At 37.6% G+C, this 18,181-nt stretch overlaps 2 protein-coding genes across 12 annotated transcripts in view; one reads left to right on the top strand and one right to left on the bottom strand.

Annotated features, from left to right (window-relative positions):
- The window catches only part of SPATA5 (spermatogenesis associated 5), a 364,152-nt gene extending 363,553 nt beyond the window's left edge, over window positions 1–599 (bottom strand). For all 8 annotated transcript variants that reach the window (XR_006216792.1, XM_007087586.3, XM_042983951.1 and 5 more), the window contains exon 1: window positions 396–599. Coding sequence is in view for 7 of the 8 variants with exons in the window: in XM_007087586.3 (XP_007087648.2) it covers window positions 396–555 (160 nt within the window). In the remaining variant the exon portion in view is untranslated. The remainder of the gene's footprint in view (window positions 1–395) is intronic.
- A 272-nt stretch (window positions 600–871) lies between these two features.
- The window catches only part of NUDT6 (nudix hydrolase 6), a 42,565-nt gene continuing 25,255 nt past the window's right edge, over window positions 872–18,181 (top strand). The window contains exons 1-3 of one of the 4 annotated variants that reach the window (XM_007087585.3): window positions 872–958; window positions 4,788–4,991; window positions 9,774–9,829. Coding sequence is in view for 1 of the 4 variants with exons in the window: in XM_007087584.3 (XP_007087646.1) it covers window positions 1,107–1,344; window positions 4,788–4,991; window positions 9,774–9,829 (498 nt within the window). In the remaining 3 variants the exon portion in view is untranslated. Of the gene's footprint in view, window positions 959–1,072; window positions 1,345–4,787; window positions 4,992–9,773; window positions 9,830–18,181 lie in introns of those variants that run through there. The other 3 variants (XM_007087584.3, XM_015539988.2, XM_015539989.2) reach the window with 3 other exon arrangements.

The following is an 18,181-nucleotide window of genomic DNA, read 5'->3' on the forward strand; positions in this document are numbered from 1 at the left end:
CACAGACACAACGCTCTTAGGAAGATGCATCCACATCTTCACTGAACTGGGTGTCTAGTTTTCTGCTGTATGTATACCCTATACTCGCTAGCTTTAAGCAACTTCGCAGTTAAATATGTCGTTCATCTTAAACGAAGTAAAGTTTTTCAAGTATAACTTACAAATTCAAAACAATTCACAGAAGAGATGTCTTGACTTAGCCACGGATAAGCCGTTTCTGCCTGACTTCTTCAGTGTAGGCGTGGCTTCGGGCATCTTACAAAATTCTGTGCTACTCTCACACCTATGTCTCGACCAGTTTTCAGAAGCCTCTGCATCTTAACGGCGGCATCGCTAGGTCTACGCTTTCCCAGGTTGCGCCCCCGGCCTCAAGTCTCCCACCCAAAACTCTTTACCCTTTTCTAAAAAGTTGGTCACCACCAGAGTCCCAGCCGCCGCCGCGGTGCCTGGCCCAGGAGGAGCCGAGGGCCCCGAAGAAGAGGAAGCAGAAGAGGGTGAGGTTGAACCATTCTCTGCGCTTCGATTCAGCCGTTTTCTGTTCTTCTTGGAAGACATGATCAGAAGGTAGCCTGAAAGAAGCAACTGCAAAGGCGGCTCAACGTGCGCGTTCCTCTGGAAGAAAAACTTCCGGGGCAGAAGTCAACGAGGCTCCGCCCTTCACCGTAATCCCCAGAGTGGAGCGCAATTAGAGGGAGAACGGAGCGTTTTCAGAACTCGCCGTCTTTGAAGAAGCTGAAGAGGTTATGACTTTTACAAAGGAAGGTGGATTACGTAAACACAACCGTTATTTAGATTGTAAATTCCCGAGAGGATTTTTTTTAAAATCTCTGCCTGCCTTCCCTATTCCTGGACAAACGTCTGTTGACTTAAAAACAGGTGGAAAAGTTTCTCCTCAGCTTTCCTGGAACCAGGCAAATTCCTGAGAGGACCTGGTGGACAGGACTTCGTGATCTCTTCGGTAAAGCGCTACGAAAGTGGCAACGTTAACTCAACTCTGAGATAGATGGGTGGCACTCTTCTAAAATTTATGGTAATGACCTCCGCTCCTGACCTAGGCGGAAGGTTGATTTTAGGGGCCTAACGAGTGGTCGAATGAGGACTTGAAGATGCCGCCATTTCTGAGCGGGCGTTTCTGGCGCGCGGTGTTCACGCGGACCCGCGGCGAAAGGCTCTGGGCAGGGCACCGCCGGGCCTCGGGCGGTCCGGGTTGCAGGTGGGACGCTCTCGCCGGAGCTGACGTGCTGCGAGCCGAGCCGGACAGATTCGGGGGTATCTCGGTGCCTCTGGAGCGGTTTCGCGCACTGGACCGCCTGGACGCCGCCTCTTTCCAGAAGGTCTTGCAGGGCAAGTGTGCCTTGGCCGGGGGGTTCCCTGCCTTCCTGAGCGTTTCTAATGAAGTAACAGGGTGTCCTGCGTCCACTAGTCATGCTCTCGGCGAATCAAGTACCGAGAGGGCAAATGTGACCTGTATCCGTTTCCCCTGTTTTGTTCTTGCTCCCTTTGCTGGGAGATTTCTGAGGCAGCTGGGTGAAATGGTGACTATTCTAGACTTTGAGATCGGCAGCACTAGTTTCTGGTAACCTTTCTAGCGTGTGACCTTCGGCAAGTTCTGTAAACTACCATTTCCCCTTCCATAAAACTGGTTAGCAACGCATAGGATTGCTGAGGGTGAAGTTGGATAATGCACGTAAAGTGCTTAGTACGTTATCTGTCACATACTTAACGCTCAGTAGGTGTTAATATTTCATTATTGACTATCATTTACTGATCCTTAGTTATGCGGAGCACTTTGTCCTAGACAAAACTATACAGGTGGTGGACAGTGAGTGGACCAGAGAGGTTCGAAGTGGTCAGTTTTGTACACAAATTGGAATCAGGCTGACTCATCAAAAACTAGAGTTTGCTTCTAAAACAGAGCGACAAGTCTTTTATGATTAACCAATGAGCATGGTGGGCTGTTTCGGTCTTCAATAAGAAAACTCTTCACTCTTCTTGAACCTCAAGTCCAAAGATAAGATAGCAAGCTTGGGTGGAGGAGCCTTCATTATGAGAGAAGCCTGTGATTTGCCTGGAGTTTTTCAAAACTGCCCATGACGGTCCTTATGTTCGAATTGAAGGCATAGCGTAGAAATTCAGCCATTGAAAGATCTTCTCTCTTTTTTTTTTTTTAATTTTTTTTTTCAACGTTTTTTATTTATTTTTGGGACAGAGAGAGACAGAGCATGAACGGGGGAGGGGCAGAGAGAGAGGGAGACACAGAATCGGAAACAGGCTCCGAGCCTTCAGCCCAGAGCCTGACGCGGGGCTCGAACTCACGGACCGCGAGATCGTGACCTGGCTGAAGTCGGATGCTTAACCGACTGCGCCACCCAGGCGCCCCGAAAGATCTTCTCTTAAAGGAAACTTCAGATAATCTTTATCCTATTGCACAACATGGGAAGTGAGCATCTGTATTAATATAATTGAGCTAGTTATTTCATTCTTTAATTATTCTCACTCCCAAACTACATACCTGTTCACCTCATTTCTCTATTCGTGAATAATTGCTGATTTCGACAATATCAGCAGTAGGAGAATCAAATCAGTGTTCATCCTCTAATATGTCTGCGTATGTGTGGGTAGAGACTGGTATTTATCGCACACACTTGTCACTGGCCAGGTGATTAAAGCACTACCTTAGCCAACAAAGCAAAACAGGAGGATTGGGGTTGGAGTCACACATCCAGGTTTCAAGTCCCAAGTTCTGCCAGGTGCTTACCCAGGCATTAGACAAATCACCACTGAAAAATTTGCCTCTTAGGTTGCTTATGCAAATAATGCCAGCCCTTTTTACTTTACTGGATGGATGTGATCTAAGATAAATTATATGAAACTAGTTTATAATCTGTGTAGTACCATGTACCTATAGTCTTTAATAAAACATTCTATTACATTTATGAATTGTATTGCTAGACACTGGTTTAAGAACTTCACAGATATTCATTTAATCCTCATAACGATTCTGTGAGGTAGATACTTTTACCTCTATTTTAAAGGTGATGGTACTGAGGCACAGAGAGATTAAGTAACTTCCCTAGGCTCTAGCTCTAGAATCTGTTCTTAATGCATTATGTTGTCTCTAAAAGTTAGTGCAAATTTTGTTAACTATGTCAAACTTGAGCTTTTTCACTCAATTGGAATGATTGGGGAAGATTGGGAAATTTCTGGAATGAGAGAAACATCCTATAATCTTTATTGGAGTGGGTTACACAGGTGTATGCATATGTCAGAACTCATTAAATGTACACTTAAGATTTGTGCACTTCACTTTTTGTAATTGTAATTGTGTGTCAATTTTTAAAAGATTTAATCGGAAAAAGAGGGAGATGAGAAGGATCTGACTCCATAGCCCCAAATCAAGAAGTCTTTATGAAAGGCTCCTATGTATTTTCACCTTGTTAGGTACATTGACTTTTAAAGAGGTAGAGAACATGGTCCTTAACAGTCACTTACTGCACATCTGGAGAAGAGAAGAGGGAAAGGAATTTAACCATTAAATAATCAAGCCTTCCTACTACCACACATACACACACTTTGCAAGATTATTGTAAAGATTAAGTGAGATGACGGATAGAAAAAGTGATTTGAGAAGTTTTTCTAAAACTGCAGTATTCTTAAAAAATAAAAAAGGGTGGGGGGGGTTGCTGGGTGGCTCAGTAGGTTAAGCATCTGACCCTTGGTTTCAGCTGGTCATGATCTCACAGTTGGTGAAATCAAGCCTGGGGTTGAGCTCTGTTCTGACAGCATAGAGCCTGCTTGGGATTCTCTATCTCTCTCTCTCTCTCTCTCTCTCTCTCTCTCTCTCTCTCTCCCTCCCTCCCTCCCTCCCCACCCCTCCCCTGCTTATGCATGCTCTCTGTCTCTCAAACATTGAAAAAAAGCAAAACAGTATTCTTCACTCATAAATTAAGGCCAGTAATACTTGCCTTTCAGGGTTGTGAGAACTTAATGAGGTATTATATGTAGAGTGTCTAGAACTTAGTAAGGACTAAATATTAGCATCTTTTTCCCCTGGCTCAATCTTAAGTAATAAAGCAAGAGAATTTACAGAAGTCAAAAACAGAAAAATGTATGTTCATCTTGGTATTATTTATAATAAGAATTAGAAATAATCCAAATATCCAAGAGTAGGAGGTTGGTTAAGTAGCTTTTGGTACACCTATCTGAGGAAAATTATGTAGTCATTAAAAATTTATGTTCATTAAAAATTTTAATGACATAGCAAAATGTTTACATTTTATGTCATAAAGACATGCTGTAAATTATATGTGGTATGATGTCAATTCCAATGTTCATGGGAAAATGTCAACATTTAAATGTTTATCTCTGCATTCTATTAAGATAATGAAGTTTTAATTTCATTATACTTTATTTTCAAAATTTCCCAGAACTAGTATATAATATTTAAAAACAAAGTTAGGGTTTTAACCACCTTGAAATTTATAAGCCAAAAATATTATCACAGAACTCTTAAAGAAAGAATAAATAGAAGCCCATAATGGTCATTTATAAAGATTAAAACTAAGGATGTTAAAAGGAACAGCATCAAAACGGAACCAATTATGTGCCAAGCATTGTGTCAGTTGTTACATTTTGGGATCCCCTGCCCCATTCTCCCAGCTAATTACAAGGTGAGGTGGATGTTTTAAGATGGCTTTTTGGAAGAGGTGACACCTTGAGATGAGTTTTTATTTCTCCCACTTCTTTCACTGGAAAATACTTACAGATTTTTCTCATCTGCATTTTAGCTGCAATACAGCAATGGAGGTCAGAAGGTAGAATAGCAGTATGGCTGCACATTCCCATCCTCCAAAGCCAATTTATTGCCCCTGCTGCTTCCCTGGGTTTCTGCTTTCACCATGCAGAGTTGGATTCATCCACACTGACACTGTGGCTGGGAGAAGGACCCAGCAGATTACCAGGATATGCGACACATCAAGTAGGAGTTGCAGGTCAGTTTCAAACTAACATTTTAGAGGTTCACTCCATTAGAGGTTCACTCCATTTTTTTCTTACAGCTAAGCGATAGTTTATTCATGTCTAATGAATGATTTGATGAAGTGATTATCCTCCTTGGGACTATTGAGTAGTGCTTTAAATAAATGAACTTTGCCTTCTGAATTGGCAGAGGACAGCACAAGAGAACAAGTTTGGTGTTTAGTTTTCCAGAGGATACATTTGAACAGTCTTACACAGGTATTTGAACTTCACTACTGAAATAGTAACACTGAATTGGGATCAGGGAATAAATTCATTACAGTAAAGCATATTAGGGTAAAATAAAAGGTAACTTTTAGGTTAAATTTAAGGTAAAGCAAAGATGTTTGATGATTTGAACATTACTTCTTAAAGATATTTACATTAAGTTACAGTGCCAAACAGTTGTTTAAAATAGCATAATTTAAGTATATTATGGAATTTTCAAGTCACTGATTCACTTCAGAGACATAGTCTTGAGAGAAGATTCGCTTTCGATTAATTGCAGGTGCATCAGAATCAACTGGAGAGCTTGCTGAAAACACACTGCTGGGCCCCACACCAAGAGTTTTTTATATCATTGTTGTGGGGTGTTGCCAGAGAATTTGCATTTCTAAGAAATTATCTGCAGCTGCTATTGATATCAGTGCTGGTCCCTAAACCATCCTTTGGGAACCAGGGTTAAAAAAATTTCTAGATTTCTAGGGGCGCCTGGGTAGCTCAGTCGATTGGGTGTTCAACTTTGGCTCGGGTCATGATCTCATAGCTCATGCGTTCAAGCCCCACGTCATGCTCTGTACTGACAGCTCAGAGCCTGGAGCCCGCTTCCGATTCTGTGTCTCCCTCTTTCTCTGCCCCTCACCTGTTGATTCTCTCTCTCTTACTCTCTCTCTCAAAAATAAACATTAATTTTTTTTTAATTCCTAGAATTCTAGAAAACTGAAATAGTAAAAGACGCCTCATGACTTAAATGAAAACAGTATTATATGTAAATTAGTAATTTGACCAATAATTGTATTTGCCTTCATATAATTTATAAGAGTTTTTTGAGGTTGTTTGCACCTTTGAAATTAAAAAGAAGTTGTTCAAGGATGTCTAATGTTTTCTCTGTCCATGATCTCGCTTCCCTGTAGCAAGTAGAGGCATTTAGAAATTTCCATTCAACTCTACTTCAAAAGACTACTTGATAATTTGATAGCACCTTCACACTACATTAGAAAGTCATACCGACAATTATCAATTCATTGGTAACAGATTTTTTTATTTTTTTAATATATGAAATTTACTGTCAAATTGGTTTCCATACAACACCCAGTGCTCATCCCAAAAGGTGCCCTCCTCAATACTCATCACCCACCCTCCCCTCCCTCCCACCCCCCATCAACCCTCAGTTTGTTCTCAGTTTTTAACAGTCTCTTATGGTAACAGATTTTTAAATTACACTTTTAAATCCAGTTATTACTGCAGAATTGGTAATATATGTATACAGAGTATCCTATGAAGCCCTTGTTTATAACTAAATACTATAGTTAAGATATACCATAGGAGTTCCAGAAGTGAGAGATCAAGAACTTGAGCAATCTTGAAGTGTAACTATGATCTACATGAAGTGGCTATTGGGGGTGGCGATGAAATCATGTAAGAAATTGTTCTGAAAAGCTACAATGTTTTTTAGGTGAAGGGAGAAGAGCTGACATTTATTGATATAAGCAACAGAAAGAAGGTGTGTCTGGTGAACATAACACCCCAAAATATGCCACTTCGATTATTTTGAGCTTGAGAAACACTAGATATAGCAAGGGTCTTCTGCCTGCCCCTTTTTACATAAAAGTAGGGCATAAATTTCTTGTACCAGGAAATTTCTTGTATCATGGAAGATGGGGAGTTGACACCAAGATGAGTCTGTACAAATAAACCTTACTAAAATAACCTTTGTATTCCCATTAGTTTCCCCCATATATGTCCTCGTCGTTTTCCCACAATTTACCTCCCTTAGCCCAAACCCTTTTTTCTGTGGTCTTGTCATGTCCCCATAATTTATTGCTGTTTGTTAAAATGGTATATATGCCTGTGGGTCTGACCACTTTTTTGGGATTTTCACTTCTTTTTATCAAGTCCTCCATCATCACCCCAGGCCAAGTAAACCTCACATAAAATGTTTATATTTTTTTCCTCCATTAATCTATCTTCTGTGAGTTCAATTCTCAGCCCTAGACACAAAACCTAAGTGGGTAGGGGGAAAATCTTTCCTTCCCTACACTGGAATGGAGTGACCTATGGCTTTGTTACTGTTCTTAAATCACAGCAAACTGTCTCAGCCTCAGAGCTTTCACACTTGCTGGCTCCTCTTCCTGCAGTGCTTTTTCCCAGGGTTTTGTTTATCTATCTCTTTGGAGCTGAAGTTTCTGCTCCAGCAACTTCTCAAAAATCTTCTGACCTTCCTGTCTAAAATAGAGTCCTCCTGCATGCCATCATCCTTGGTCCCTTTATCCAGGTCTGTTTTTCTCTATAGCACTTACCACAATTTGAAATTCTATCATGTACTTCATTTCCCCCACAATAATATAAACTCCATGAAGGCAGATATTTTGTCTTTTCCACCACTGTATTGCCAGGTTCAAAACAGTGTCTGGCATAAAGTACATGATCAATAGATATTTCTTGAATGAATAATTGGATACCTCTTCAAGTGGAAACATGAGACCCCAGAGAACACAATTGTATGGGGAAGGGACATCGTTGCACAGTGAGAAGAATACCAACTCAGAATCCAGACAGTTTTAGCGCCGTGTGAACTTGGGCACTCAAAATAATACCACTCACACAATTATTATGAGTAATACCTGAGATAATGCACATAAAGCACTAATCATAATATGATAATCTCTATTTAATCCCTGATCTTTGTGTTGATTTAACTTTTAAGTTGTGACCAGCAGGGGACGCTCACATTGTGCTTTAGCAGTGTTAGGTTTGTCTTTGAAATACTTTGCTCATGTTTAAAATTCATTAGGGAAAAGTACACTTTGAGTAATCACAAATTATTAAAATTTAAGAGTAGGTTTCCTTGCCATTTCTTTGGTATTCTAACCCTTGTAAAGTCCAATTCAATTAAATTATAATTTATATTTTCTAATAGAAACCAACATTAACGTTAATTATATCTCACTGGTTTTCCTTCTTTTAAACATTAAATGTGGTGTTTTCATTTCAGAGAAATTTGTCATTCCTTATATTATACATAGCTATCCTCTTCTATATTTTATTGCAACATAAAATGTTTGCAATCACCTCATGTTGTATATAATTTGTTTTTTATTTACTTATTACCTCCTCATACACACACCAGAATGTGAGCCCATCAAGGATCGGGAATTTTGTTTTGTTTACCACTATATCTCTAGCACCTAGAAAAATGCCTGACACATAACAGGGCTCAATATATAGAGAACCCATATGTATTAGGTATAGGAACTCAATTGATATTGAAATAATGGAAGAGTATATGGAAAGTATCTTTTACAATATTTCCTCACATTACGTAAATACAGATATTTATTTATGTGAACGTTTATTCATTTTTGAGAGACAGAGACTGAGAGCAAGTGGGGAAGGGGCAGAGTAAGAGGGAGACACAGAATCCAAACTAGGCTCCAGGCTCTGAGCTGTCAGCACAGAGCTCAAACCCACAGTGAGATCATGACCTGAGCCAAAGTCAGATACTTAACCGACTAAACCACCAGGTGCCCCCAAATATATTTAAATTATAACATTTAAAAGAAACTAATATAAACCATTACGGTGTCATTTGTATTTTTGACCCAGGATTGCCCAAAGAGAAATAAAAAACAAACCTTATTTTTGAGTCCCTGATGCCCAGTGTGCGTGGCAATGTGTATGATGAATGAATAAGTAAAAGAAAAGGACTAGAACTTAAAACATATATAAAATAAAGAAATATCCCAAAGCAATATATTGAGATGTTATAAAGTCATATACACATGTCATAAAGAAATATAAGTGGCTAGGGCACCTGGGTGGCTCAGTCAGTTAAGCATCCGACTTTGGCTCAGGTCACAATCTCGTGGTTCACGAGTTTGACCCCCAAGTCGGACTCTGTGCTGAACAGCTCAGAGCCTGGAGCCTGCCTTGGATTCTTTGTCTCTCCTTTCTGCCTCTCCCCTGCTTGCACTTCACCTCTCCCCCCCCCCCCCCCGCTCTCTCTCAAAAATAAACATTAAAAAACTCAAAAAAAGAAATACAAGTGGCTTCAGGTAGGTCTTGCACTGAATATTAAGATATTTAAGATTTAGATCATCAGGGGCACAATACACGTTCTATACATAGCAATTCAAAAAATAAAAATGAGAATGGAAAAGTCACTACATTCAATAAATATTTTTTAAGCAATTAAGATTAGACACTAAAATAAGTACTACAGAAGAATAAAATAATTCTGTAACTGTGTACCATCAGGAATAGATATTGAAAAGAGAAGAAGCTTATGCAGATAGTTATCCTACCACTCAGCATATGCTAGATCCATCATTGGTATTCCAAGTTGTTAAAAGAACCTGAATAACTGGGCAATCAGTTTATTGCTAGAGAGATTTTACAAGTGTTCATTGATGAGGTGGTAATTGAACTAGGCCTTCCAGGATGGGTATAATTTTGATGACCACAGGTAAGAGTATGGGAAGAGTCTAAGGTGAATGAAATTAATATTTCTCAATTATCTTTCATTTTTCCCCCAACAGGAGCTGTATTTGATGAAAATACTAGAAAAATATTAGTTGTACAAGATCGAAATAAAGTAAGTTGCTTCTGTTTTTCTTTTAAATATGATTATTTTTTAATTCCAGTATAATTAATGTATAGTGTAATACTAGTTTCAAGTGTACAAAATAGTGAATCAGCAATTCTATACTTACCCAGTGCTCATCACCAAAAGTGTACTCTTAACCCCCTTCACCTATTTCACCCATCCCCCTACCTGTCTCCCTCTGGTAACCACCAGTTTGTTCTCTATGTTTAAAAGTCTGTTGTTCTGTTTGCCTCTTTTTCTCTTTGATCATTTGCTTTAAGTTGCTTCTGCTCTGTAAATTGCTTTCTAAGTGTTCAGCTGTCTCTAGAGAAAATGTAGAAATTTTGATATGCTCAAAGAATTACAGAAAGATATTTTGAAAGTTCTTTCTAGGAGAGCATGGATGGCTCAGTCAGTTGAATGTCTGACTTCAGCTCAGGTCATGATCTCACAGGTTGGGAATTCAAGCCCCACGCTGGGCCCTGTGCTGACAGCTCAGAGCCTGGATCCTGCTTCGGATTCTGTGTCTCCTTCTCTCTTTCTGCCCTTCCCCACTTGTGCTCTGTCTCTCTCAAAAATAAACAAACATTAAAAAAAATTTACTTTAAGTTCTTTCTAAGCAGTTATGGATCATTTGGATATTTATTTAATTCAAAAAATACTTAGGCAGGCCTTGAAAATGTCAGGATAACCTCAGTGTTGCTCACTGTCACATTATGGCTACAGAAAAATTAAAAATGACTATATTTAGTTGGGAAGACAACTGTGTTTCTCACAGACTGTCGAGATATTCTTCATTCATTCAGTATTCATTAAGCTTTCTCTGAGCCAGATGCTGAGGATAGGAAGATTATTTAAGACAGTATCTCTGATGTCCCGCAGCTTGCTACCTATTTGGGAAGGCCATGGTCATACAAAGGATGGTAATGATTACTTTGCTTTTAAAACAAAACCCTGAAGACTTCTCAGAGGAGATGAATATCAAACTGGGTGTTGAAGAATGAGTAGGAGCTTACCAGGCCAAAAAAAAAGTTAGGATAGGAAAACAGAGTAGAAAATTAGAATGGCATGTAAAAAAGTACAGAGAGTTCAGAAAGGGGCTAACATGGTATCTTAGTTTGTTCAGGCTACTATAACAAAAATAACAGACTGGCTTAAACAACAAACATTTATTTCTCACATTTCTAGAGGCTGGACCAGGATTGAGTGTCTGATTAGTCCCTCTTCCCAGTTCATAGATGTTCATCTTTTCACTGTGTCCTCACATGGCAGAAGGGAGAAGGGTTCTTTCTGAAGTCTCTTATAAGAACACTACTGCCTTTCGTGGTTACTCCCATTCCAGTGTTGTGACATAATCACCTCCCATAGGCCTCACCTCTTAATATCATCACATTGCGTCCATGTTTAAATCAACACGTAAATTTGGGGGGACATAAACATTTAGGCCATTCCACATAGTGTGGAAGTAATGGTTTAAAAGTTCATCATGGAGGCACCTGGGTGGCTCAGTCAGTTAAACATTCAGCTTCGCCTCAGGTCATGATCTCATGGTTCAGGAGTTCAAGCCCCACATGAGGCTCTGTGCTGACAGCTCGGAACCTGGAGCCTGCTTTGGATCCTGTGTCTCCCTCTCTCTGCCCCTCCCCAATCACACTCTATCTCTTTCTTTCTCAAAAATAAATAAACATTTAAAAACAAAACAAAAAAAAAGTTCATTGTGGCCAGGAGTACAGGAAGTGGTAAATTATTTGACCAAGTGCCAGATTAAGAACAATATAAAGAGCCTTGTACAACAAAATAAGTCTAAGCAACTAGAAGCAACAAAGACTTTTAAGAGAAGTACCATAATTAGCGTGAGATGTTTTCATGATTAGGACTATAAGGCAAAGAGAATAATTATCTTGCTACTTTCTGAAACTTCAGTAAATATTGATGGACAGACCTTTTTCCCCATCATACATAATTTTAAATTTTAAACAAAATATTGGTAATGATAGCTGAAAGCAGTATCATACATTTTGCAGAAATGCTGTCTCAAAACATTCTCATAGTTGTAACTTCCAAAGTTTTAGTTCAGGCAGGATCTCTGACTCAAACTAAGCTTTATCATTAACAGCCCAACGTCAGGTCAGGTTATGATCTCGTAGTTTATGGCTGCAAGCTCCGCGTCTGCCTCTGTGCTGAGAGCTCAGAGCCTGGAGCCTGTTTTGGATTCTGTGTCTTTTCTCTCTCTCCCTCTCTCTCTCTCAAAAATAAACATTAAAAAAAATACTTAAAAAAATAATTTTGAGTACCTAAAGTAGTATTGTGCCTACCCTTCAATAAGTTTTATATTTGAATTGGATCATGTGATGGGAATGACTAGAGACTAGGAAGCATGATTGAGTAATACAAGTGGGGCCTGGTATAAGAGGGTCTGAGAGCCTGGCAGAGGAGTTTAGATTTGACATGGAAATAGTAACTCTTGAAAGATTCTGATTGAGATGATGAAGTAATGAAGATGTTATATGGACAACATTAAATTAATAACAAAATGCAAATAAATTGATAATTGTGCTAAATGAGAGAAAGTTGGTATAAACAAAATGGACTTCGGAGTCAGGCTGACCTGCATTCCAATCCCTGTGCCATTTCTACATCGGCCAAGTCTCTGAGCCTCAGTTTCCTCATCTTTAAAATCTATACAATAATACCTTTCTCATAGAAAGGATCCATTAGCTGTCTTTTCCCAGTGGATTCATACATAGTACTTAAAATACACAAAAGTGTAATGTAAGAAATGTACAGCAGTGTGAAACAATGCTGTGTAGAATTCCTTAAGTACAATTTTAATGCACTGTTCTCTCATTTATATCAATTTATATTTATACCCATACACAACAGAATGATGTGCACTGTATTTGTTTTCTTTCTTTTTTAAAATTTGTATAACAAAAAGCCAAGAAAGTTCTTTATTTTCTTGGCAAGAATAATGCGATTAATAAGTAAAGATGTCTATTTACAGAAATCTCTAATTACTGGAAGAGATGCAGAGTCCTATTTAATTGCTTAACCTCAGCCTTAGGTCTATAATACCTTAACATTTCCAATGCTCACCTAAATTGTACAAGGACATTTCTGTTTTTCTGGACATTTTACTGTGGGTAACTTATAAAAGCTTTACTATGACTTATAAATTTTTTTGTGAGTATTTTAATCACCTGGTGCTCATCATGACAAGTGCACTCCTTAATCCCCATCACCTATTTCACCATCCCCCCACCTGCCTCTCCTTTGATAACCATCAATTTGTTCTCTATAGTAAAGAATGTTTCTTGGTTTGTCATTTTCTCTTTTTTCCCTTCGTTGATTTGTTTTGTTTCTTAAATTCCGCAGAAAAGTGAAATCGTATGGTGTTTGTCTTTCTCTGTCTCACTTAACATTATAATCTGTAGCCCCATTTATGTTGTTGCAGATGGCAAGATTTCATTCTTTTTTATGGCTGAATAATATTCCAACATATGTATATGTGTGTGTATATACATATATATACGTGCACACACATATACCACATCTTCCTTTTCCATTCACCATTCAAAGGAGACTTCAGCTACTTCCATTTCTTGGCTGTTGTAAACAATGCTGGGTACATCTGTCCCTTTGAATTAGTGGTTTTGTATTCCTTGGATACCTAGTAGTGTAACTGGGGGATTGTAGCGTAGTTCTATTAACTTTTTGAGGAATCTCCGTAAGTTTTCCACAATGGATACACCAGTTTGCAAGAAAATTCCTTTTTCTCCACATCCCTTCCAACACCTGTTGTTTCTTCTGTTTTTTAAATTTAGCCATTCTGACAGGTGTGAGGTGATATCTCATCATAGTTTTGATTTGCGTGTCCCTGATGATAAGTGATGATGAACATCTTTCATGTGTCTATTAGCCATCTGCTATGTCTTCTTTTGAGAAATGTATATTCTGTCTTCTGCCGATTTTTAAATTGAATTATTTATTTTTTGGGTGTTGAGTTTTATAAGCTTTTTATGTATTTTGGATACTAATCCTTTATTGGCAGGTCATTTGCAAATACCTTCTTCCATTCCCTAAGTTGCCTTTTAGTGTTATTGATTGTTTCTTTCACTGTGCAAAACATTTTATTTTTATATAGTCCCAGTAGTTAATTTTTGCTTTTGTTTCCCTTGCCTCAGAGGATCTACCTAGGAAAAAAACTGCTATGGCTAGTGCCAGAGAAATTACTGCATATGTTCTTTTCTAGCATTTTTATGGTTTCACATTTAGATCTTTAATCCATTTTGAATTTATTTTTGTGTATGGTGTAAGAAAGTGGTCCGGTTTCATTCTTTTGCAGGTAGCTGTCCAGTTTTCCTAGAACCATTTTGTTGAGAAGACTGTCTTTTTCCCATTGGATATTCTTTCCTGCTTTGTTGAAGATTAATTGACCATATACTTATATGTTTATTTCTGGGTTTTCAATTATGTTCCATTAATATATGTGTCTATTTTTGTGCCAGTACATACTGTTTTGATCACTACTGCTTTGTAATATAACTTGAAGTCTGGAATCGTGATGCCTCCAGCTTTGCTTTTCTTTTTCAAGATCGTTTGGCTATTTGGGGTCTTTTGTGGTTCTGTACAAATTTTAGGATTGTTTGTTCTAGTTCTGTGAAAAATGGTGTTGGTATTTTGATAAGGATTACCTTAAATGTGTAGATTACTTTGGGTAGTATGAACATCTTAACAATATTCTTCTATAAGCATGGGATGTCTTTCTGTTTCTTTGTGTCCTGTTCAATTTCTTTCATCAGTGTTTTTTAATTTTCAGAATATAGGTCTTTCACCTCTTTGGTTAGGTTTATTCCTAAGTATCTTACTATTTTGGTTGCAATTGTAAATGGGATTGTTTTCTTAATTTCTATTTCTGCTGCTTTATTACTGGCTTATAGAAATGCAACAGATTTCTGTACATGATTTCATATCCTGTGACTTTACTGAATTCATTTATTAGTTCTAGTAAATTTTTGGTGGAGTCTTTAGGATTTTCTATATATAGTATCATTAACATCTACAAATAGTGGAAGTTTTACTACTTCTTTACAGATTTGGATGCCTTTTATTTCTTTTTTGTTGTTTAACTGCTTTGGCTAGGACTTTCACTACTATGTTAAAGAAATGTGATGAGAGTCATCCTTGTCTTGGTCCTGACCTTAGGGGAAAGTCTCTCACTTTTTCCCTTTTAAGGATGATGTTAGCTGTGGGATTTTTATTTATGGCCTTTATCATGTTGAGGTATGTTTCCTCTAAACCTACTTTGTTGAGGGTTTTTAATTATAAGTGGATGTTAAGTCTACTGAAACAATAAAATTATTATAAGGTTCTTATCCTTTTTTCTTATTAATGTGATGTATCACGTTGACTGATTTGCAAATATTGAACCACCTTGCAATCCAGGAACAAATACCACTTGATTTTGGTAAATGATTTTTTTCATGTATTCTTAGATTCAGTTTGCTAGTATTTTGTTGAGGATTTTTGCATCTGTGTTCATCAGCGTTATTGTCCCATGGTTCTCTTTTTTAGTGGAGTCTTTATCTGGTTTTGGTATTAGGGTAATGTTAGCCTCATAGAATGACTTTGGAAGTTTTACTTCATTTTCTGTATTTTAGAATAGTTTAAGAAGAATGAGAATTAACTCTTCAAATTTTGGTAGAATTTGCCTATGAAGCCGTCTGGTCCTGGACTGTTGTTTTTTGGGAGTTTTTTGATTACTGATTCAATTTCTTTGCTCATAATTGTTCTCAAATTTTCTATTTCTTCCTGTTTCAGTTTTTTGGTAGTTTATATATTTATGGAATTTATCCATTTCTTCCAGATTGCCCAGTTTGTTGGCATATAGTTTTTCATAATATTCTCTTATGATTGCATTTCTGTGGTGTTGGTTATTTCTCCTTTATCATTTGTGACTTTATTTGGGCCCTTTCTCTTCTTGATAAGTCTAGCTAGAGATTATCCATTTGTTAATTTTTTATTTTTTTCCCCAAAGAACCAGCTCCTGGTTTCATTGATCTGTTTGTAGCAGGATTCTCACACAGAGAATCGTGACACCGAGGCTTTTCTTTCCAGGAAGCAACTTTATTCCTACCGACAACACTCAGTTGAGTATGTACCCGAAGAACTAAGCCCCGAACACCACGTGGCGTAGTTTTTATATATATTTTTTTACTTCCTTGTCTCCCATATATGGTAACACACAAACATGTAGTCTGATTAAGTGGTCTCATATTACAAGGTCATGAGGGATGCTGTCAAGTACACGAATAGCAAGGTTGCCTTGAGATTTTGTTTGTTTCTTTTTCCTTAGGAAGGGGACCCTACCACATGTTCTACTGGGTTTTTTTTAGTTTTAATATCATTTATTTCTGCTCTAATCTTTATTATTTCCTTCCTTCTGATTTTAGATTTTGTTTCTTATTCTTTTTCTAGAGCCTTTATGTATAAAGTTAGATTGTGTATTTGAGACTTTTCTTACTTCTTGAGGTAGACCTGTATTGCTATAAACTTCCCTCTTAGAACGCTTTTCCTGCATCCCAAAAGTTTTGAGCCATTGTGTTATCATTTTAATTTGTTTCCATGTACTTTTTTGTTTCTTCTTTTATTTCCTGGTTGAGCCATTCATTGTTTGGTAGCATGTTATTTAACCTCCAGGTATATATGGTCTTAGCAGATTTTTCTTGTGGTTGACTTTTAGCTTCATGGTCACAACAGACACATGGTATGACTTTAATCTTTTTAAATTTGTTGAGGCTTGTTTTGTGGCCTAATATATGATCTGTTCTGGAGAATGTTCCATGTGTACTTGAAAAGAATGTGTATTCTGTTTTATGATGGAATGCTCTGAATATATTTGTTAAATCCATCTGGACTAGGGCATCATTCAAAGCCATTGTTTCCTTTTGATTTTCTGTTTAGGTGATCTGTGTATTAATGTAACTGGAGTGTTAAAGTCCCCTACTATTAATTGTATTATCATTGATTAGTTCCTTTGTATCTGTTTTTAACTGTTTTATGTATTTGGGTGTTTCTCTGTTGGGTGCACAGATATTTATAATTGTTGTATCTTCTTGTTGGATTGTCCCCTTCATTATTATTCAGTGTCCTTTTTCTCTTATTACAGTGTCTGTTTTGAAATCTAATTGTCTGATATAAGTATTGCTTTCTATTGACCTTCCCAAACTTAGGAATCTTTAAGCCTTTAAAAATAATCTTTGTCTTAACATGCAATAAGAAAAGAAATAAGAAGTAGGGTAATTTCTCCTCCCCTCATCCATCTCTTCTCCTTATGCATTGCTTGCACAAATCTGGTCCACTACTAAATGTTAGGTTTGGTGATAGTAAATTTGTCAGTTAAGAAAAAGAATGAGTTTTAAATCATTTGGTATTTTGAGTTGAAGGTAGAACTGGAATAATATTATCTCTAGCAGATACAGAGACATTGGTAGAGAGGAAATGATGAATTCTTTACAGAGATATGAGGTGAACTTAAAAGAGACATTTAAGTGGGAGTTCCCAGACATTTCTTCTCATTCCTCCTGATGAATTATTGAGCACCAGAAAGAGGTGTATGAGTTGAAGCATATTAATTAATGAATTTCTTTTTACAATTTCCACCATCATGACCTATAGTACTTAAGAGCTCCAGGCAGTAGCCTTCATCCACAGGAGGGGATACAAGGAAAATATTGATATTCTCAGTCTAGAATTTCACTGCCTAGCCCTACTAGTCTAAGAGTTTTAGTGGGGGACTTTCCCATAGCTTCCATACAGGTGCAGTTCTAGTTATTCTATAGAATTGTGCTTTGTGGAATCATGCTATATAGCACAGTGCCACTCTAGGAAAAATAGGTACATAACAAACATCATATGAAAGAGAGAACTGAATACCATATTCTAAAAACAGATAAAAAGTACACTGAATTTTAGGTATCATCAGTTACAAATAGTTGACAGGAATAAAGTAGTTGAAGAATAGGAAGAATAACACACCCCAATTGTCTTTCATAGGCCAAAGAAGTTGGAGGAGCTGAGACATGATGATAATAGTTGAATCATAGTAATCTATGTTTTTCACATGTCTAGATCTGAGTCAGTTCACCATTCTTTGAAATCAACTATTTGGAAATGAGGACTCCTGATATCACATTAGGAATGGAAGATACACCCAGAGAGCTTTTTGTCTGGTGCAGTTCATGAGTGCTTATATGTGTGTGTCTTTTTAGAAGGAAAGTTTGAACTTAGTTGTTTTAGAACATGTTAAACTTCAGTTCAATTAAACTTCAGTGCCCCCAAATGCTACACTTAGTAACTAAA

The sequence above is a fragment of the Panthera tigris genome, chromosome B1 (genome assembly GCF_018350195.1).
Source record: "Panthera tigris isolate Pti1 chromosome B1, P.tigris_Pti1_mat1.1, whole genome shotgun sequence".
Classification (NCBI taxonomy): domain Eukaryota; kingdom Metazoa; phylum Chordata; class Mammalia; order Carnivora; family Felidae; genus Panthera; species Panthera tigris.